Below are 21,749 nucleotides of genomic sequence, written 5' to 3'. Positions count from 1 at the left end.
ACCCTAACACAGGTGTAAACGTCTTCACCCCTACCAGATTGTGTCCAGAGAGTCCAGTGGCTTCAGTTCTGTGCCTTGTCCTTTTATTAAAATGGGAGCTGAGTACAATGGGAATGAGGAGAGGCAGGAATTCCCATTCAGTGCCACACATTTATGGGGAACCTACTGTATGCCATTCCTGTGCTCGACCTGTTTTCATATGTCATGGTGCTTCAAAAAAACTGTGTTCTGGGTCTTATCTTCTGTCTTTTTCAGATGAGAAGTCAGAGGCTCTGTTTTAATTATTTATTAATTCCACAAAACATTATTATAGACTTCTTATTTATCAGGTGTTGGGTTTACAGTGATGAAAGAGATAGATGCTATTTTTACCCACATAGAGCTTACTGTCAGTGGTGATACCATGGTGTCATCCCTTATCTTCATCAGCAACCTCATTTATTTGTGTTTTCAGTTGACTTTTTTCAACCTTATATCAAATAGGAAGCCCTGGAACCAAACCCCCAACACAAATAATGACCTGCCCCCACCTTTATAGAAACTCTGGAACTGCTATTATTTATATAGTCAGAAGGGGAGATAGATGTTAACAAATAATAATTTGTTTGTTTCCAAGGATGATTTAATTACAGTTAACATCAGTGATCCGAGAATACAGAAAGCAAAGGAAGGCCCTGGGGGCCCTGGCGGTGCTTTCCTGCATCTCGCATCTGCAGGAAGCCAACTCAGCCAGGCGAGGGGTGGCAGAAGTCCCAGGAGCAGGAAGGAGCCATGCGGAGTGGTCCTGCAAGTTAAGATAGCCAGGGCGACATGTCAGACCTAAGGTGAGAACTCTGTTCTGGCACTAGCCCCTAGGGTTTCTGGCTCAGTGTATTGAGGTGTTTTGAAGCCTGGAAATCTTGAAAAACAGATGTACAAACATTGACCACAGGCTGCTGGGGTTCAGTTCCACCCTTACAAGCTCTACAGCCTTGGACAGGTTAGCTAAACGTTATGTGCCTCTCTCTTTTTCATATGACAGAGTTTCTTTCTCATATGAAAACTAATAGTAGTACTTAGCAAAAATGCCTGAGTGGACCTTGAATGGAATAATGCTCATAGAGCACTTAGGATAGCCCCTGGCACATTCTGAGTGCTAAATACACATTTTGATGATGATTCAACATATCCAACCATTTTAATGTAGGGAGTGAGTTAGAATTTTAAGAGAAGCCTATTTATCTGGGTGCATCAAAACCTCAGAAAGAGAAAAACACTAAAATGCAAACAAAGTTTTCTTTATCAACACAGAGTTCAAAGGGTCATACCGTGCTGTCGTTGCTGCTTTAACTAGTACAGTTTTTACAGGACAAAAGTTATACTTTTAACTGTGTGGCTGGGTATCTTAAATAGTTTGCGAAAAAGTTGCTTTTAGATGTTTGGCTTTAGGTAGTAGCAGATCCTGTAATATTCTGGGAATAATGGTTCTCTTATATCAGTATTGGGATGGGGATTGTTAAACATTTGGTGACTTTACATAATTCTTAATCTCTTTAAATCTCTATTGTGAAAAAGGAGATAGTCATAGTATCTGCTTCAGTGGGTTATCATGAGCCCTAAAGGGCGTGATATTCTTCAAGCAATCCAGCTCAGAGCCAAGTGCACAAGTAGTTTTGAGATCCTCTCATTGCTCTGTTTAACAGAGAAGTTTTGAAGATTTTAGTTTGGTTAAGATAATACAGGTCACTAGCCTCCTCTTCCCCATTCTTCCTTCAAGACCGTCCAAGAACAGGGTTGTGGAAGGCTATGCAAAAGAAGCTTTCCTAAACTTCAGATAGTCCAGAGTGGTTTCCTCATAGGTGTGACTGTAAAGTCCAAATTGCATTGTTTTAGCTTTGGCTAACTGAATCAAGATTTTTATGAATATATTTAAATGGCACAGGTTCAAATTTGCATTAGTTCAGGTTCACCTACAATGAAGCACACTGCTCATTTCAGATGTGGGAGCTAAATCCAGAGCAACCATTGAGAACAGGAAGTAGGAAGTGAAGAAGAAAAAGAAAAAAAATGAGTAGCTCTCTTGGTCCTTGCTTGCAAATCACAGAAATTCCCTGGTAATCTTGAAAAACTCAGCTGATTTTGTTGTTCAGTTGCTAAGTCATGTCTGACTCTGCAACCCTGTGGATTGCAGCACGCCAGGTTTCCCTGTCTTTCACGATGTCCCAGAGTTTGCTCAGACTCATGTCCATTGATGCAGTGGTGCAGTTAATACCTCCTAAGTGTCTGTGTCTTTCATAGGACAGAATGGGGACCCTGAGAGAAACACAGGGATAAGGAACAGATATCTGGACTCTGGAGGGGTCAGCAACTTTTTGGAGGCTGATCTTGGCTTTCGTGTCCCTTGAGAGAAGTTGGAGCTGCATCCACTTTTCCATCTTGACAGTGTGCTTTGGGCCACCTTTTGTCTCTTGGCCTTATGCCACTTCATTTGGTCAGTCATTCATTGTTCATTCATTCAGCCAATATTTAAGCAGCATCTAGGTACTAGGTGCCATCCTGGGCCCTAAGAGTACAACAGTGAATAACTTACAGGAATCTCCTGCCCTCATATACCTTAGTCTAATGAGGAAAGCAAATATTAAAAAGTAAACACCCAAATAATAACATAATTTCAGAGGTTGATCAAATCCATGAAGGGAATGTGACAGTGATGAAAGGAAAGATCTTTAGGGAGGTCAGAGAACATCTCTTTGAGAAGTCTGAAGGCTGAGGAGCAAGAACCTTGCAGATGTCCAGAAAGGAGGTCACTGTGAGTGCAAAGAGCAGGGCAGGCGTGACCTGGTGTGTTGCAAGAACAATGACACCCTGAGCCTGAGGCTGGAGTGGTTCTTTCATCTCTGCCTGAGGACATCCTGGCCTCCTCTAGCTGACTTGTACCACACCAGGGCTGGCTGGACTCTGGACCTGAGTACAAGGCCAAGTGCACCAGCCTCAGGCCCTGGGGAGGAATTTATAACCATCCTGAACCTGTTTACCATCTGCCAAAGAGCCCTTGGAAGGCACAAGCTCTTTCTCATAACTAGTTTTTACAGAGCTGTGTACAAAGCAATTCAACTGGGCAGGACTTTTTTTTTTCATAAGTAATTCTTTCATTGAAGTATAACATTTTAGTTGAACCATATGAAATTGCTAATATTCAGTGACTTTTCATGGACAAAGTAGCATTTCATATGATTCAACATAAATATATTATTTTACAACATAAAAGTGTACCAAATCAGAAGTGTATAACTGAATGAATTTTCACAAAGCGAACACTGCCATGGAACTAACATCCAGGTCTAGAAACTATATTACCTGATTCAGGAAGCCCCGCTCACACTCTTCCCGTCCCCAACGACCACCAGGCCCCACCTCCACCCCCAAGGATAGTCACTATTTTGACTTTTAGCAACATAGATTAATGTAGTCTATTTTAAAAATCTTTCTTTAAAGGGAACTATTGCAGAAGGAAATGGCAACCCACTGCAGTGTTCTTGCCTGGAGAATCCCAGGGATGGGGGAGCCTGGTGGGCTGCCGTCTGTGGGGTCGCACAGAGTCGGACACGACTGATGTGACTCAGCGGCAGCAGACAGTAGATGCTTTTTTCTTGGTGAGATTCATTCATGTTGTTGCATATAGTTGTGTTTTCTTTTTTGTTGCTATATAATATTCCATCTTATGATTTTACTATAATATGTTTATTCATTCTATTTGATGGACATTTAGGTTGTTCCGAGCGTTTGATTTTAGGAATGTTGCTTCGGTGAACATTCTTGTACATGGCTTTTGGTTGGACACATGTTTGTGTATCTGTACCTATAAACTAAGGACTGAGTCATTGTTAGTATTTCCAAACAGTTATCCAAAGTGACTGTATCAGTTCATACTCTCTGTACTGGTTTATTCAATGCCTCTTTACTGTCTAGCTCTTAATCCAGGCTCAATGTAAAGAATGAAAATGGGAGTAGTAGTGGGGAGGATACAAGACATGATTCATGGGATGAATCCCAGTTTGCCAAGGCCTAGGGCCATTACCATCCATGGGTAAAGTCAGTCAAATCAGAGAACAGGATGTAATGATTCAGAGCACAAGTCCAGGAGGAAGTAGGCCTGGGTAAGATTGTTACTCATTGCCTCTATTTACTCACTGTCCCTGTGACCGTAGACAAGCCACCCAATGTTATTAAGCCTCAGGTCCTTCATTGAAAAAACGGTGTAGGTATCTTACAGGGTCTTTCACCCTTTTTTTTTTTTAACTTGAGAAATGTTTGTGGAAGGCCTGATACATGCTGGGCTCTGTTCTGGCCACTGAGAAATCAAGAGTGAACAAGATAGATAAGACTTGGCTATCATGGAGTGTATGTTCTAGTTAAGAGAGACAGATGGTAGTGGAGTAAACAAAAAATTAATATAATTTCAAATAGTGGTACTTGCTATGGAGGCCATAAAATGGTAAGGTGATGGAGCTATAGGGTGAATGGGGTAAGGGAGTCAGGGAGGTAGTAACTGAGGTGAGACCCAAGTGACCAGCAGGAGGAACCCACATAGATCTGAGGGATGAGCACTTCAGGCAGAAGGGTTAGCTGGTGCATTGGTGATAAGGTAGGAACAAGCTTGACGTCTGTGAGTTGTGAAAGGAAGGTGCCTGCTGCTGGAACTGACTGAGGGGGGAGACCATGTAGTGTAAAACAGCAGAAATCATTCATGTAGGTTCTTGAAGGCCATGATAAGGAATCAGAAGGGCTTTAAGCAGGGGACCAACCTGAGTTCATTTATGTGAAGATTAAGAGATACTACCATGTGGGAGACCCGGGTTCAATCCCTGGGTCGGGAAGATCTCCTGGAGAAGGAAATGGCAACCCATATATATATATTAAGAGATACTACATATATGTATACATGTGTAAAGAACTTAGCACAGTCTGTCACAGAGTGGTGTTCACTAACTAATTGGTGTTCACTAACTAAATGTTAGTTGCTGCTATTGCTCTTATTGCTATTTACTGATGCTCTTTAAGAACCTAAAAGCATTCATGCTTGTTGAAGATGAGGAAGCCGAGGCATACGGCCATTACCATTCATGTGTAAAGTCAATCAAATCAGAGAACTTTAATAATCAAAGAAAATGCTTTTTGCCTCTTTCCCAAATGGGAATTTTGAGGCGGAGGATTTTCTCTGTAGTTAGCAATTGTCTGGAGCCAACCAAACTCAGCTCCATCAGCCCCACTGTGCCAAAATGCCCAGAGTTCAGTCAGTTGGGTGCCACTGACTGTGGCCCTGGCCACCATTTAGGGCCCTGGGAAGGGCTCATGGTTGACTGTTCAATCCTAGCTCTGTGTCTGATGGGCCAAGAGTGGGAAGGCACCCCCTATTTTCCACCTTGAGTGCCCACCAGGTTTACTGAGATGCCATCTACTGCCCTGGCTTGAAGACTCTCCCACCATGTTCTTGCCATGTATTCCGAAAAAAATTTTTGAAGGAAGCTGCCTTGAGTTCTGACACAGAGAAACGGCAAGTAAATAATCTGTGAATGAATGAATGTAAATTTAACGAAATTGGGCAAAGCTTCTTAGGGTATATAATGCTTATTTCTGTGCAAAGTGCCCTTCTCTTAGGATATTTTCATTTCTTTATTCATCAATATGTATTGAGCTTCTGCTAGATGCCAAGGGCCACACACTGCACCGTAGTGAGCAAAAGGGTACCTTTCTTGCTCTCATGGAGCTTCCAGTGTAGTGGAACACACATACATCAAACAATTGCACAAATACGAATTGCTGTTCAGTTGCTAAGTCTTGTCCAGCTTTTTGCAACCCTATGAGCTTGCAGTCCAAGGGACTCTCACTAGTCTTCTCCAGCACCACAGTTCAAAAGCATCAGTTCTTAGTACTCAGCCTTCTTTATGGTCGAACTCTCATATCCACATATGACTACTGGAAAAACCACAGCTTTGACTATATGGACCTTTGTTGGCCAAGTGATGTCTCTGCTTTTTAATACACTGTCTAGGTTTGTCATAACTAGTCTTTCAGGAAGCAAGTGTCTTTTAGTTTTGTGGCTGCAGTTACCGTCTACAGTGCTTTTGGAGCCTAAGAAAATGAAATCTGACATTGTTTCCACATTTTCCCCATCTACTTGACATGAAGTGATGGGACCAGATGCCATGATCTTAGTTTTCTGAATGCTGACTTTTAAGCCAACTTTTCCACTCTCCTCTTTCACTTTCATCAAGAGACTCTTTAGTTCCTCTTTAGTTTCTTCCATTAAAGTGCTATTATTTGCATATCTGAGGTTATTGATATTTCTCCTGGAAATCTTGATTCCAGCTTGTGCTTCATCAAATTGGGCATTTCACATGATGTACTCTGCATATAAGTTAGATAAGCAGGGTGACAATATACAGCCTTGACATACTCCTTTCCCAATTTTGAACCAGTCCATTGAATAGAAAATTAGAATAGTGGTGAGTGCTCCGCAGGAGAGAGATTAATGTCCTGAAGGTATATTATGAAGGTGGGGTTTTGGGAAAGTTCCTCTAGTAAGTGACACTTGAGCTCAGCCCAGAAAGATGAGTGGGGTTGAGTGGGTTTAGAGAGTAGAGTGAGAAGTACTGTATGCAGAGAACAGCACATGCAAAGGTCCTGAAGTGGGAAGGAACATGCTTGGTGAAGCCAAGAATATAAGAGAAGGCCATTGTGACTAAAAAGCTGAAAGAGAGGTAGACTCTGGTCCCAGAAAAAGCTGGAGATAAGGCATAGAGGACAGATCACAAAAGGCTTTGAGGCTATGTGAAGGCGGTTTTAACCTCAAGGACTATGAGGTTCTCTTAAAAGACCTGAAGCTGTAAATGTGTGTGAGTGAGTGCATGTATTAGGGAGTATGTCACTCTGGCCACAGTGTGGAAGATGGATTGGAAGGAGTCAGGATGGGTTCTCGTAACTGCCCAGCTCTCCTTGGCCTTTCAGTCCTGGAGGTGATAACAGAGCCCTATGTTTTCCAGTTCCAAGGTGTTGAACTTATCCCTCTGGTTTCCTTACACTCTACCCAAATGTTTGCCAATAGTTCCTTTATCAAACACTTGTCACATGACCACATTTGTTCTGGTTGACTTTATGGAAAAGTTGCAGATGGATAAAGCAGGAAGAAACTTTCAGTTCAGTTCAGTTGCTCAGTCATGTCTGACTCTTTGTGATCCCGTGGACTGCAGCATGCCAGGCTTCCCTGTCCATCACCAACTCTCGGAGCTTACTCAAACTCATGTCCATTGAGTCAGTGATGCCATCCAACCATCTCATCCTCTGACATCTCCTTTGCCTCCTGCCTTCAATTGTTCCCAGCATCAGGGTCTTTTCTAATGAGTCAGTTCTTTGCCTCAGGTGGCCAAAGTATTGGGGCTTCAGCTGCAGCATCAGTCCTTCCACTGAATATTCAGGGTTGATTTCCTTTAGGATTGACTGGTTGGATCTCCTTGCTGTCCAAGGGACTCTTTAAGAGTCTTCTCCAACACTACAGTTCGAAAGCCAGATCTAATCCCTTGAATCTATTTTTCACTTCCACTGTATAATCGTTAGGGATTTGATTTAGGTCATACCTGAATGGTCTAGTGGTTTTCCCTACTTTCTTCAATTTAAGTCTGAATTTGGCAATAAGGACTTCATGATCTGAACCCCAGTCAGCTACTGGTCTTGTTTTTGCTGACTGTATAGAGCTTCTCCATCTAGAAGAAACTTTAGCAGCTCCTTAACCTAGCTCTTTTACTTGTGATACACCCCCATTACTGGATTTTGTTTTCTAGCCATTCTGACAACCTTTGTCTTTTCAATGCAGAGCAAAATATTTCAGTCAGAATGAATGTAAGAGCTGAAGATTATTGAATTAGTCAGATTTCTTTCTATCTTATTTTGTGCTGTTTGTGCTGGGTGTGTGTGTGTTTAAGACATAATTTTTTTCAGCACAATTTTAGATTTGTAACAACATGGAAAGGAAGGTACAGAAAGTTCCTATATACCCCCTGTCCCTACACAGAAATAACTTCACCTATGTCCTGGTTTTTATTTTTGTTTTTTCCTTCTGCTTTCTTTTATTTTTACAGATTGAACTTTTTAATACCCCATTTTTTCCCTATTGATTGCCATGGAAGTTACAGTCTTTATTTATTCTTTTGGTGGGTCCTCTAGATATTTAAAATTTAATCAGAATTTTTAACTGCTAAAACAAAACAGTGTATGCTGTGCTCAGTTGTGGCTGACTCTTTGCAACCCTTTGGACTATGCCCACCATGCTCCTCTGTCCACGAGATTTTTTAGGCAAGAATACTGGGTGTGTTGCCAGTTCTTCCTCCAGAGGATCTTCCCAACCCAGGGACAGAACCCACATCTCCTGCATCTCCTGCATTGCAGGCAGCTTCTTCACTACTGAGCCATTGGGGAAGCCCAAACAAAACAATAAAGGACCTTAAACTACTTTAACTTAGGCCCCTTACTCCCTCATCATTTATTTCCTGTTATAAACCAGTATTTTCATTCTGTGTTTTTTTCCAAGATAGATGAGATACCATTGTTTCTTTATGCAATCAAATGTTGTTCATTGGTGGCTTACAGAATCACCAATCTCTTTGTTCACAGTTCCTTTTTAAAATTAATTAATTTAAAATTTTTGGCTGTGCTGGGTCTTTGTTGCTGTGCACAGGCTTCTCACTGCAGTGGTTTCTCCTGTTACAGAGCACAGGCTTCAGTAATTGTGGCACACAGGCTTAGTTGCCCCACAGTATGTGGAATCTTCTTGGGGCAGAGATTGAACCTGTGTCTTCTGCATTGGCAAGCAGATTCTTAACCACTGGACCACCAGGGAAGTCTCCATAGTTCTTTTTGTAAGACTGTCCACCTGAGATTGCCTTCTTTCTGCCTGAAATTCATCCTTCAGTGCTTCCTTCAGTGAGGGTCTATTAGCAGTAAGTTCTCTTAGTTTTTGTGAGCTTGAAAATGACTTTCTTTTACTCTTGGGGGCTTCCCTGGTGGATCAGCTGGTAAAGAATCTGCAATGCAGGAGACCCCGGTTTGATTCCTGAGTCAGGAAGATCCCCTGGAGAAGGGAATGGCTACCCTCTGCAGTGTTCTGGCCTGGAGAATTCCATGGACTGTATAGTCCATGGGGTTGCAAAGAGTTGAACATGACTGAACAACTTTCATGTCTTTTACTCTCATATTAAAGTTATTGAATGAAATTCTCGACTGCCAATTATTTAATCTCAGTACCTTGAAGATACTGTTCTGGCTTCCACTGTGGCTGTTGGGAAGTCTGTGGTCAGTCTGATTGTAGTTTCTTTTTTATTGATCTGTACTTGACCCTGGCCCTCTGCAGTTTTCACTTTGCTATTACTGCACATGAGTATATTTTATTTATTCTTGGAATTTCTGGCTCCAGAGTTTGGTGTCTTACAACATGCTGGAAAAATGCTCAGCAGGACCAGCACTAGTGTATAGCCCGTGACATGCCTAGGGCCTCAGATTTAAGGAAGTGCTCATTTTTTAGTTTGTGCAAATGCAGGACTGGCTCTGAGAGTGATTGTCTAAACTAAATTGCCTTAGGTCCCTCTGTCAACTCATCTAGTTCTGGTGTTGAGTCTACAAATACCTCTTCTTCCTTATTCTTTCCTTTACTTTCTTCTGTAAATACAATTAAATACATATTAGACCATCGTATTGTACTCTCCAGTGTCACATATGTAGTTATTTTATTGTCTCTTTGTATCCCTGATCACTTTCTAGATTTCTTTAGATCCATCTTCTAGCAAGTGAATTCTGCCTTTTTTGTTCAGTTGCTCAGTCATGTCCGACTCTTTGCAACCCCATGGACTGCAGCACAAGCTTCTCTGTCCATCACCAACTCCCAGAGTTTACTCAAAGTTATGTCCATTGAGTCAATGATGCTGTCCAACCATCTCATCCTCTGTCATCCCCTTCGCCTCCGGCCCTCAGTCTTTCCCAACATCATGGTCTTTTCCAAGGAGTCAGCTCTTCACATCAGGTGGCCAGAGTATTGGAGCTTCCGCTTTAGCATTAGTCCTTCCAATGAGTATTCCTTTAGGATTGACTGGTTTGACCTCTGCGTAGTCCAAGGGATTCTCAAAAGTCTTGTCTAGCACCACAGTTCGAAACCATCAATTCTTCGGTGCTCAGCCTTTTTTATTGTCCAGCTCTCACACGCAAACATGACTACTGGAGAAACCATAGCCTTTAACAGTATCTAATCTGCTATGTAATCCATTCTAGCTCCTTCCCCATGCCTACCGCTACAGATAGGGTTTTTATATAGTCTTTTGCTCTGATGGCTCAGATACTCAAGAATCTGCCTGCAGTGCAGGAGAACCAGGTTTGATCCCTCGGTTGGGAAGATCCCCTGGAGAAGGGAATGGCCACCCGCTCCACTTATCTTGCCTGGAGAATTCCATGGACAGAGGAGTCTGGCAGGGTACATTCCGTGGGGTCGCAAAGAGTAGACACGACTGAGCATCTAACAAATATATTTAAGGCTCACATTTATTGTACTGGATAATTTCCAGATCTCAAATTTTAGTGAGTCCAATTAAGCTGTTTGTTGTTTCTGCTGGTTTTCACTTATGGTACCTTGTTTCTTGTGTGTTTTGTGATTTTTAACCTCAGGCATGATTTCTTAGAACTTTGCATTCTTTGAGGCAGGAATTGAAATTGTAGTCACTCATAGGATTTGTATTTGCTGTTACCAGTTGGGTAACAGCAAATAAATTCCCATAAGTAAATTCCCATCTCCCACTTCTAATCTTTCCCAGCATCAGCGTCTTTTCCAGTCAGTCAGCTCTTCACATTAGGTGGCCAAAGTATTGGAGTTTCAGCTTCAGCATCAGTCCTTCCAATGAATATTCAGGGCTGATTTCCTTTAGGATGGACTGGTTGATTTCTTTGCAGTCCAAGGGACTCTTAAGAGTCTTCTCCAACAGTACAGTTCAAAAGCCTCGGTTCTTCAGCACTCAGCTTTCTTTATGGTCCAACTCTCACACGAATACATGACTACGGGAAACACCATGACTTTGACTAGACGGACCTTTGTTGGCAAAGTTATGTCTCTGCTTTTTAATATGCTGTCTAGGTTGGTCATATCTCACACACTAGTAAAGTAATGCTCAAAATTATCCAAGCCAGGCTTCAACAGTACATAAACCATGAATTTCCAGAATTTCAAGCTGGATTTAGAAAAGGCAGAGGAACCAGAGATCAAATTGCCAACATCCATTGGATCATCAAAAAAGCAAGAGAGTTCTTCTGCTTTATTGACTATGCCAAAGCCTTTGACCATGTGGATCACAACAAACCCTGGAAAATTCTTAAAGAGATGGGGCTACCAGACCACCTTACCTGCCTCCTGAGAAATCTGTATGCAGGTCAAGAAGTAACAGTTAGAACCGGACATGGAACAACAGACTGGTTCCAAATTGGGAAAGGAGTATGTCAAGGCTGTATATTGTCACCCTGCTTATTTAACTTAATGCAGAGTACATCATGAGAATTGCTGGGCTGGATGAAGCACAAATTGGAATCAAGATTGCTGGAAGAAATATCAATAACCTCAGATATGCAAATGACACCACCCTTATGGCAGAAAGTGAAGAAGAACTAAAGAGCTTCTTGATGAAAGTGAAAGAAGAGAGTAAAAAAGCTGGATTAAAGCTCAATATTTAGAAACCTAAGATCATGGCATCTGGTCCCATCACTTTATGGCAAATAGATGGGGAAGCAATGGAAACAGTGAAAGACTATTTTATTGGGCTCCAAAATCACTGCAGATGGTGACTGCAGCCATGAAATTAAAAGATGCTTGCTGCTTAGAAGAAAAGTTAAGACCAACCTAGACATCATATTAAAAACCAGAGATATAACTTTGCCAACAAACATCTGTGTAGTCAAAGCTGTGGTTTTTCTAGTAGTCATGTATGGATGTGAGAGTTGGACTATAAGGAAAGCTGAGTGCTGAAGAATTGATGGTTTGAACTGTGGTGTTGGAGAAGACTCTTGAGAGTCCCTTGGACAGCAGAGAGATCCAACCAGCCCATCCTAAAGGAAATCAGTCCTGAATATTCATTGGAAGAACTGATGCTAAAGCTGAAACTCCAATACTTTGGCCACCTCATGCGAAGAGTTGACTCATTGGAAAAGACCCTGATGCTGGGAAAGACTGAGGGCGGGAGGTGAAGGGGACGAGAGAGGATGATATGGTTGGATGACATCATCAACTCAATGGACATAAGTTTGTTAAAACTCTGAGGTTGGTGATGGACAGGGAGGCCTGGCATGCTGCAGTCCATGGGGACACGACTGAGTGACTGAACTGAACTGAGGATGTACATAGCTTTTTTTCCAAGGACCAAGCATCTTTTAATTGCATGGCTGCAGTCACCATCTGCAGTGATTTTGGAGCCTAAAAAAATAAAGTCTCTCACTGTTTCCATTGTTTCCCCATCTGTTTGCCATGAAGTGATGGGACCAGATGCCATGATCTCAGTTTTCTGAATGTTGAATTTTAAGCCAACTTTTTCACTCTCCTCTTTCACGTTCATCAAGAGGCTCTTTAGTTCTTTACTTTTTGCCATAAGGGTGGCATCATCTGCATATCTGAGGTTATTGATATTTCTCCTGGAAATCTTGATTCCAGTTTGTGCTTCATCCAGACCAGCAATTCTCATGATGTACTCTGCATATAAGTTAAATAAGCAGGGTGACAATGTACAGCCTTGACATACTCCTTTCCAATTTGGAACCAGTCTGTTGTTCCATGTCCGGTTCTAACTGTTGCTTCCTGACCTGCATACACATTTCTCAGGAGGCAGGTAAGGTGGTCTGCTCTTCCCATTTCTTTAAGAATTTTCCACGGTTTGTGGTGATCCACACAAAGACTTTAGCGTAGTCAATAAAGCAGAAGTAGATGTTTTTCTGGCATTCTCTTGCTTTTTCTATGATCCAGTGGATGTTGACAATTTGATCTCTGGTTCCTCTGCCTTTTCTAAATCCACCTTGAACATCTGGAAGTTCATGGTTCACGTACTGTTGAAGCCTGGCTTGGAGAATTTTGAGCATTACTTTGCTAGCTGTGGGATGGGTGCAACTATGCGGTAGTTGAACATTCTTTGGCATTGCCTTTCTTTGGGATTGTGATGAAAACTGACTTTTTCCAATCCTATGGCCACCACTGAGTTTTCCAAATTTGCTGGCATATTGAGTGCAGCACTTTCACAGCATCATCTTTTAGGATTTGAAATAGCTCAGCTGAAATTCCATCACCTCCACTAGCTTTGTTCATGTGGTGCTTCCTAAGGTCCACTTGACTTCACACTCCAGGATGTCTGATCTAGGTGAGTGATCACACCATTGTGATTATATGGGTCATTAAGATCTTTTTTGTACAGTTCTGTGTATTCTTGCCACCTCTTAATATCTTCTGCTTCTCTTGGGTTCGTACTGTTTCTATTCTTTATTGTGCCCATCTTTGCCTGAAATATTCTCTTAGTATCTCTAATTTTCTTGAAGAGATCTCTAGTCTTTCCCATTCTATCGTTTTCCTCTGTTTCTTTGCATTGATCACTGAGGAAGGCTTTATTTCTCCTTGCTGTTCTTTGGAACTCTGCATTAATATGGGTATATCTTTCCTTTTCTCCTTTGCCTTTCCCTTCTCTTCTTTTCTCAGCTATTTGTAAGGCCTCCTCAGATAACCATTTTGCCTTTTTGCATTTCTTTTTCTTGGGGATGGTCTTTACTACTGCCTTCTGTACAGTGTCACAAACCTCCATTCCTAGTTCGTCAGGCACTCTTATCAGATCTAATCCCTTGAATCTATTTGTCACTTCCACTGTATAATTGTAAGGGAATTGATTTAGGTCATACCTGAATGGTGTAGTGGTTTTTCCCTACTTTCTTCAATTTAAGTCTGAATCTTGCAATAAGGAGTTCATGATGTGAGCCACAGTTGCCCCGGTCTTGTTTTTGCTGACTGTATAGAGCTTCTCCATCTTTGGCTGCAAAGAATATAATTGATCTGATTTTGGTATTGACCATTTGGCTGTGTCCATGCGTAGAGTCTTCTCTTGTGTTGTTGGAAGACGGTGTTTGCTATGACCAGTGCATTCTCTTGGCAAAACTCTGTTAACTTTTGCCCTGCTTCATTTTGTATTCCAGAGCCAAACTTGCCTGTTACTCCAGGTATCTCTTGACTTCGTACTTTTGCATTCCAGTCCCCTATGATGAAAAGGACATCTTTTTTGGGTGTTAGTTCTAGAAGGTCTTGTAGGTCTTTATAGAACTGTTCAACTTCAGCTTCTTCAGCATTACTGGTTGGGGCATAGACTTGGAGTACCGTGTTATTGAATGGTTTGCCTTGGAAACGAACAGAGATCATTCTGTCTTTTTTGAGATTGCATCCAAGTACTGCATTTTGGACTCTTTTGTTGACTATGATGGCTACTCCATTTCTTCTAAGGGATTCTTGCCCACAGTAGTAGATATAATGGTCATCTGAGTTAAATTCACCCATTCCAGTCCATTTTAGTTCTCTGATTTCTAAAATTTCGACATTCACTCTTGCCATCTCTTGTGTGACCACTTCCATTTTGCCTTGTTTCATGGACCTAACATTCCAGGTTCCTATGCAATATTGCTCTTTACAGCCTTGGACTTTGCTTATATCACCAGTCATATCCACAACTGGGTGTTCTTTTTCCTTTGGCTCCTTGTCTTCATTCTTTGTGGAGTTATTTCTCCACTGTTCTCCAGGAGCATATTGGGCACCTACCAACCTGGGGATTTCATCTTTCAGTCCTGGTCAGGAAGCAACAGTTAGAACTGGACATGGAACAACAGACTGGTTCCAAATAGGAAAAGGAGTACATCAAGGCTGTATATTATCACCCTGCTTATTTAACTTATATGCAGAGTACATCATGAGAAACACTGGACTGGAAGAAACACAAGCTGGAATGAAGATTGCCGGGAGAAATAGCAATAACCTCAGATATGCAGATGACACCACCCTTATGGCAGAAAGTGAAGAGGAACTCAAAAGCCTCTTGATGAAAGTGAAAGTGGAGAGTGAAAAAGTTGGCTTAAAGCTCAACATTCAGAAAACTTAGATCATGGCATCCGGTTCCATCACTTCATGGGAAATAGATGGGGAAACAGTGGAAACAGTGTCAGACTTTATTTTTGGGGGCTCCAAAATCACTGCAGATGGTTACTGCAGCCATGAAATTAAAAGACGCTTACTCCTTGGAAGGAAAGTTATGACCAACCTAGGTAGCATATTCAAAAGCAGAGACATTACTTTGCCAACAAAGGTCCGTCTAGTCAAGGCTGTGGTTTTTCCAGTGGTCATGTATGGATGTGAGAGTTGGACTGTGAAGAAGGCTGAGCGCTGAAGAATTGATGCTTTTAAACTGTGGTGTTGGAGAAGACTCTTGAGAGTCCCTTGGACTGCAAGGAGATCCAACCAGTCCATTCTGAAGGAGATCAGCCCTGGGATTTTTTTGGAAGGAATGATGCTGAAGCTGAAACTCCAGTACTTTGGCCACCTCATGTGAAGAGTTGACTCATTGGAAAAGACTCTGATGCTGGGAGGGATTGGGGGCAGGAGGAGAAGGGGACGACAGAGGATGAGATGGCTGGATGGCATCACTGACTCGATGGACGTGAGTCTGAGTGAACTCCGGGAGTTGGTGATGGACAGGGAGGCCTGGCGTGCTGCAATTCATGGGGTCACAAAGAGTTGGACACGACTGAGCAACTGAACTGAACTGAACTGTTCTGGGGTTCTCAAGGCAAGATTACTGAAGTGGTTTGCCCTTCCCTTCTCCAGTGGACTGCGTTTTGTCAGAACTCCACCATGAACCTGTCCGTCTTGGGTGGCCCTACACAGACAGCATGGTTCATAGTTACATTGAGTTAGACAAGACTGCGGTCCATGTGATCAGTTTGATTAGTTTTCTGTGATTGTGGTTTTCATTCTGTCGGCCCTCTGATGGATAAAGATAGGAGGCTTATGGAAGCTTCCTCATGGGAGAGACTGACTGAGGTGGAAACTGGGTCTTGTTCTGTTGGGCGGGGCTATGCACAGTAAATCTTTAACCAATTTTCTATTGATGGGTGGGGCTGTGTCGCTTCCCTATTTTTTGACCTGAGGCCAAACTATGGTGGAGCTGATGAAAATAATGGCAGCCTCCTTCCAAGGTCCCATGCCTGCACTGCTGGATTCAGTGCCCCCGACCCTGCAGCAGGCCTCGGCCGACCCATGCCTCCGCCATAGACTCCTGGACACTCACAGGCAAGTCTGGGTCAGTCTCTTGTGGGGTCACTGCTCCTTTCTCCTGGGTCCTGGTGCTCACAAGGTTTTGTTCGTGACCTCCAAGAGTCTGTTTCCTCAGTCCTGTGTAAGTTCTGACAGCTCTATAGTGGGGTTAATGGCGACCTTCTCCAAGAGTGCTTATGCCATACCCAGTTCTGCTGCATCCTGAGCCCCTACCTCTGTGGCAGGCTACAAATGACCTGTACCTCCACAGGAGACACTCAGACACTGAAAAGGCAGGTCTGGCTCAGTCTCTGTGGGGTCTCCTGGTGCTCACAAGGTTTTGTTTGAGCCCTCCAGGCATCTCTGGCAGGTATAGTGTTTGACTCTAAACGTGATTACGCCCCTCCTGCTGTCTTTTCCTTGGAAGGAAAGTTATGACCAACCTAGACAACATATTAAAAAGCAGAGACATTACTTTGCCAACAAAAGTCTGTCTCGTCAAGGCTATGGTGTTTTCAGTAGTCATGTATGGATGTGAGAGCTGGACTATAAAGAAAGCTGAGTGCCATAGAATTGATGCTTTTGAACTGTGGTGTTGGAGAAGACTCTTGAGAGTCCCTTGGATGCAAGGAGATCCAACCAGTCCATCCTAAAAGAGCTCAATCGTGGGTATTCATTGGAAGGACTGATGTTGAAGCGAAACTCCAATACTTTGGACACCTGATGGGAAGAGCTGACTCATTTGAAAAGACCATGATGCTAGGAAAGATTGAGGGCAGGAGAAGAAGGGGACGACAGAGAATGAGATAGTTGGATGGGATCACCGACTCAATGGACATGAGTTTGAGTAAACTCTGGGAGTTGGTGATGGACAGGGAGGCCTGTTGTGCTGCAGTTTATGGAGTTGCAAAGAGTTGGACACGACTGAGCCAATTAACTGAACTGAACTGAACTGTCTTGCTGGGGCTTCTCCTTTGTCCTTGGACGTGAGGTATCTTTTTTGGTTGGATCCAACATTCTCCTGTTGACAATTGTTCAGCAGCAAGTTGTAATGTTGGAGTTCTCCCAGGAGAAGATGAGTTCACGTCCTTTTTACTCTGCCATCTTGTAGAACCCTATGTATGATGTAGGTCCCATTGTAATTCCCATTTTATAGGTCACAAGCCTGCCTAAGGCCATAGAATGAAACCAGGAACCAAAACTATGTGAAAAACTTAGAGCTTTTACCCTTTAACCTTTATAACAGAGCAGGCTACTGAGGCCTAAACATTCAATACTTATCTAAATATAAATGCACTGAAATATTTAATGTTAGGGGAAATCAGGATAAAACAAAACTTTGGACAAGAGGCACCATGATTTTGGAATCCACTTGATTGGCTATGGGATGAAAGAGAAGAAAAGATGACTTCACATTTTTGAGTGGTGACCTCCAGAAGTATGGTGCTTTTAGGAACAGGGAAGTCAGGAAGAAAGCTATCTGTTTTTTATCTGTTTATTTTGTTTAGTGCCTCAGTTTCCTCATCTGTAAAGCAAGGAGATTTGGCTGACTTTAAGGCTTCTGTAGCTGTAAACCTCTTGAAGTTTTGTTGTTCATTAGCTCAGTCACATCCTACTCTTTGTGACCCCTAGCTCAGTCACATCCTACTCTTTGTGGCCCCATGGACTGCAGCACACCAGGCTTTCCTGTCCTTCACCATCTCCCAGAGTTTGCTCAAGCTCATGTCCTTTAAGTTGGTGATGCCATCCAATCATCACATCCTCTGTCGTTCACTTCTCCTGACGTCAGTCTTTCCCAGCATCAGGGTCTTTTCCAGTGAGTCAGCTCCTCACATCAGGTGGCCAAAGTATTGGAGGTTCAGCTTCAGTATCAGTCCTTCCAATGAATATTCAGGGTTGATTTCCTTTAGGATTGATTGGTTGGATTTACTTGCAGTGCAAGGGCTTTTCAAGAATTTTGTCCAACACTACAGTTTGAAAGCATCAATTGAAGTTTAAACGATTGGCAAAAATAATTAATTAATTAAATCAGGAGGAATTATCTGGTAGGCAATTGGAATTCAGAGCTGGATGTGGATTAATAGAAGATGGTGTCTTTGTGGGTAATGGTTCGTTCAGTACAGGGAGTATATTAGTTTTCTAGGGCTAAAATGACAGAGGACCATAGACTGTGTCACTTAAACAACAGAAATTAATTTTCTCACTATTCTAGAGGCTAGACGTCTGAGATCAAAATGTGAACAGGGTTTGTTTCTTCTGCGGCCTCTCTCTCAGTTCAGTTCAGTTGCTCAGTTGTGTCTGACTCTGCGACCCCATGAATCGCAGCACTCCAGGCCTCCCTGTCCATCCCCAACTCCCAGAGTTCACTCAGAGTCATGTCCATCGAGTCAGTGATGCCATCCAGCCATCTCATCCTCTGTCGTCCCCTTCTCCTCCTGCCTCCAATCCCTCCCAGCATCAGAGTCTTTTCCAATGAGTCAACTCTTCGCATGAGGTGGCCAAAGTACTGGAGTTTCAGCTTTAGCATCATTCCCTCCAAAGAAATCCCAGGGCTGATCTCCTTCAGAATGGACTGGTTGGATCTCCTTGCAGTCCAAGGGACTCTCAAGAGTCTTCTCCAACACCACAGTTCAAAAGCATCAATCCTTCGGTGCTCAGCTTTCTTCACAGTCCAACTCTCACATCCATACATGACCACAGGAAAAACCATAGCCTTGACTAGACGGACCTTTGTTTGGCCATTTATGAGTGACAAGCGGCCTCTCTCTTGTCACTCGTAAATGGCCATTCTCTCCCTGTTTCACAGGGTCTGCCCTCTACCTGTGTCCCAATATCCTCTTATAAGTATACCATTGGATTCAGGTCCTAATGACCTCGTTAATTACTTTTTAAAGATCCTTTGTCTAAATATCGCCACACTGTGAGGTACCTGGGGTTAGGACTTCAACGTATGGATTAGGGAGAGAGGGAGGGGACACAATTCAGCTCATGACAGAAATCAGGAATCAGGCATGAGATGAGAGACAGGTGGATAACTGAAGAATATAGTGTCCCAGAGTAACCCATGGAGGAGAAATGTGCTGAAAGAGAGGTGGTTGTTGTTCACTTACTAAGTCATGTCCAAATCTTTGTGACCCCATGGACTGCAGCATGCCAGGCTTCCCTGTCCTTCACTATCTCCCAGAGTTTGCTCAAATTCATGTCCATTGAGTCAATGATTCTGTCTAACTATCTCACCCTCGGCCATCCCCTTCTTTTGCCTTCAGTCTGTCCCAGCATCAGGGTCTTTTCCAGTGAGTCAGCTCTTCAGGTCATGTGGCAAAGTACTGAAGGTTCAGCATCAGTCCTTCTAATGAATATTCAAGGTTGATTTCCTTTAGGATTGGTTTGATCTCCTTGTAGTCCAAGGGACTCTCAAGAGTCTTCTCCAGCACCACAGTTCGAAAGCATCAATTATTTGGCGCTGAGTGAAAGGTAATGAGGAACAAGAGTGGAAGAAAGTGAATTAACGGTGGGGTCTCCAGAGGACTACTTGCAAGGAAGCCATTCAGTAGAGAGATGGGGACAGCTTTGAGGGGTTGATGGATGCTGGCATAGGAAGAGAGTAGAGGGGACAGGGCCAAGAAGTGCCCTTCTGGCTTCAATTTCAGGCACAATAGATGCTCCTTGTATGTATTTTTTTAAGTGGGTTTTTTTTTTTTTTTTTTTTTAGCTGTTTCAGGTCTTAGTTGCTGGGCATTTGGGATCTTTCTTGTCATGTGGGATCTTTCCTTGTAGTGCATGGAGTCCAGCTGTGGCTTGTGGGGATGGGGTAGGGGTGGGGAGCTCTGTAGTTGTACCACGTGATCTTAGCTTCCCTGAGGCAAGTGGAATCTTAATTCCTTGACCAGGGATTGAACCCCTATCCCCTCCTTTGCAAGGCAGATTCTTAACCACTGGACTATCAGGAAAGTCCCAGATGTTCCTTCTATGTATTTATTGAATGAATAAGTAAATTTACTTTTCTCCTTTCTCTGATGCTCCATGGTCCTGGGAGGCAGCTTCTCTTTAGAAATTGAAATGAGGCTGCATTCCAGGACCTTGGCCTTCACCTCATTGTTCTTATTTGGCTAGGTCTTACCATCAAGCTATTGAAGAAGGAAATGGCAACCCACTCGAGTGTTCTTGCCTGGAGAGTCCCAGGGACGGGGAGCCTGGTGGGCTGCCGTCTATGGGGTCTCACAGAGTTGGACATGACTGAAGCGACTTAGCAGCAGCAGCAGCAGTACCATCAAGCTAGGGAGAAAAGGACATCTTTTTTCCTAGGAATAGAGAGAGGGAGAGGGAGAAGTGAGAATGGGGTGGTGTGAGGTTAGAGAGACCTTAGAAGTCATTTTGCAATTTTCTTATCTGCCCTCCAGAAATGAAGAGGTTATTCATTCATTCATTGAACAAAAAGTCTTCATTAATCACCTACTCTGGATTGTGCACTGTGTTAGGCAAGGGGGACATATATCAATGAAGCAAGTATCACAGATTGTTGACTGCTTGTGGAATGCCAGGCCTTATGTCAAAAGCTTGGTATACGTCCTCTCTCAAAGGCGGTATGTGACAGGGACTGTTGATGTTGCCTTTTTTTTTTCCATCGATAGGGAATTGACTCAACTGAAGCTTAGGATGGTTTGCTAACTCACTGTAAGTAACTTGAACTCAGCCCAAAGGCACTTTTTTCAGCCTTAGCTTCTGCTAGGCCCCTGGGTCTTCTCCCAGGGTACAGGAAGTGACTGGCTTAGGGTGTTCTGCCTGACTCAGGCCAAGCTAGGGATAAGCAGTCCCAGTTCCTGCCCTTGGCCTAAGAAAGGACGCTGTGTAAAGGGATGGATGTGGGTTAGGATAATAATGCCGAGTCACTGCCTATGAAAGCCCTGTGTCTTCCCCTTGTCCCAGCCACCACCTATAGCCTGGCTCAGCCCCTGTCCTTGTTGTCACACTCACATCCCTCCCGGTCTCACTGACAGCAGCTGGCATTGTGTCTCATGAACCAAAAACATGTTTCCTTCCTTCTCTGGAACTTCCTCAGAGCTACCAGAGAACATGGCCAGATTCTGGAATCCTATCCCCCAATGCCAGGGATTCCCCTTGTGCTTCCAGAGAATGAGAGAAACGGGTGTTCTGTGACTTCTGTTGTGTGAGATCATGAGGAAAACAGTCCAGTTACCTGTTTCTTCTATTTTAAAGTGAGGAGGAAGGTGGTCCTGCAGCTGACCAGTGAGTCAGTGGGTCTAGGGACTGAATGCTAGGTGTGGGTGGAGAACTCAGGAGGTAGAACCAGAGTTGGAAGAATCACCTCTAGTCTGGTCTAATCTGGCAATCAGAGGCCTTAAAGACTTAAGGGGTCTACAGATTTTTATCTATATCTATCTGTTTCTATATATGTGTGTGTATA

The 21,749-nt window shown here is 43.1% G+C and overlaps 1 protein-coding gene across 12 annotated transcripts in view; it reads left to right on the top strand.

Moving 5' to 3' along the window:
- Positions 1-21,749, top strand: part of LOC113895217 — a 453,671-nt gene that overhangs the window by 42,530 nt on the left and 389,392 nt on the right. The window contains exon 1 of one of the 12 annotated variants that reach the window (XM_027546114.1): positions 441-824. The exons of the other annotated variants lie outside the window; for them this stretch is intronic. Within the exon in view, the coding sequence (XP_027401915.1) occupies positions 811-824 (14 nt within the window). The 5' untranslated portion in view covers positions 441-810. Of the gene's footprint in view, positions 1-440; positions 825-21,749 lie in introns of those variants that run through there. 12 annotated transcript variants of the gene reach the window in all.

Source organism: Bos indicus x Bos taurus, chromosome 7, assembly GCF_003369695.1.
Source record: "Bos indicus x Bos taurus breed Angus x Brahman F1 hybrid chromosome 7, Bos_hybrid_MaternalHap_v2.0, whole genome shotgun sequence".
Classification (NCBI taxonomy): Eukaryota; Metazoa; Chordata; class Mammalia; order Artiodactyla; family Bovidae; genus Bos; species Bos indicus x Bos taurus.
Note: the sequence above shows the minus strand (reverse complement) of the source record. Positions and strands in the feature narration are given on the sequence as shown.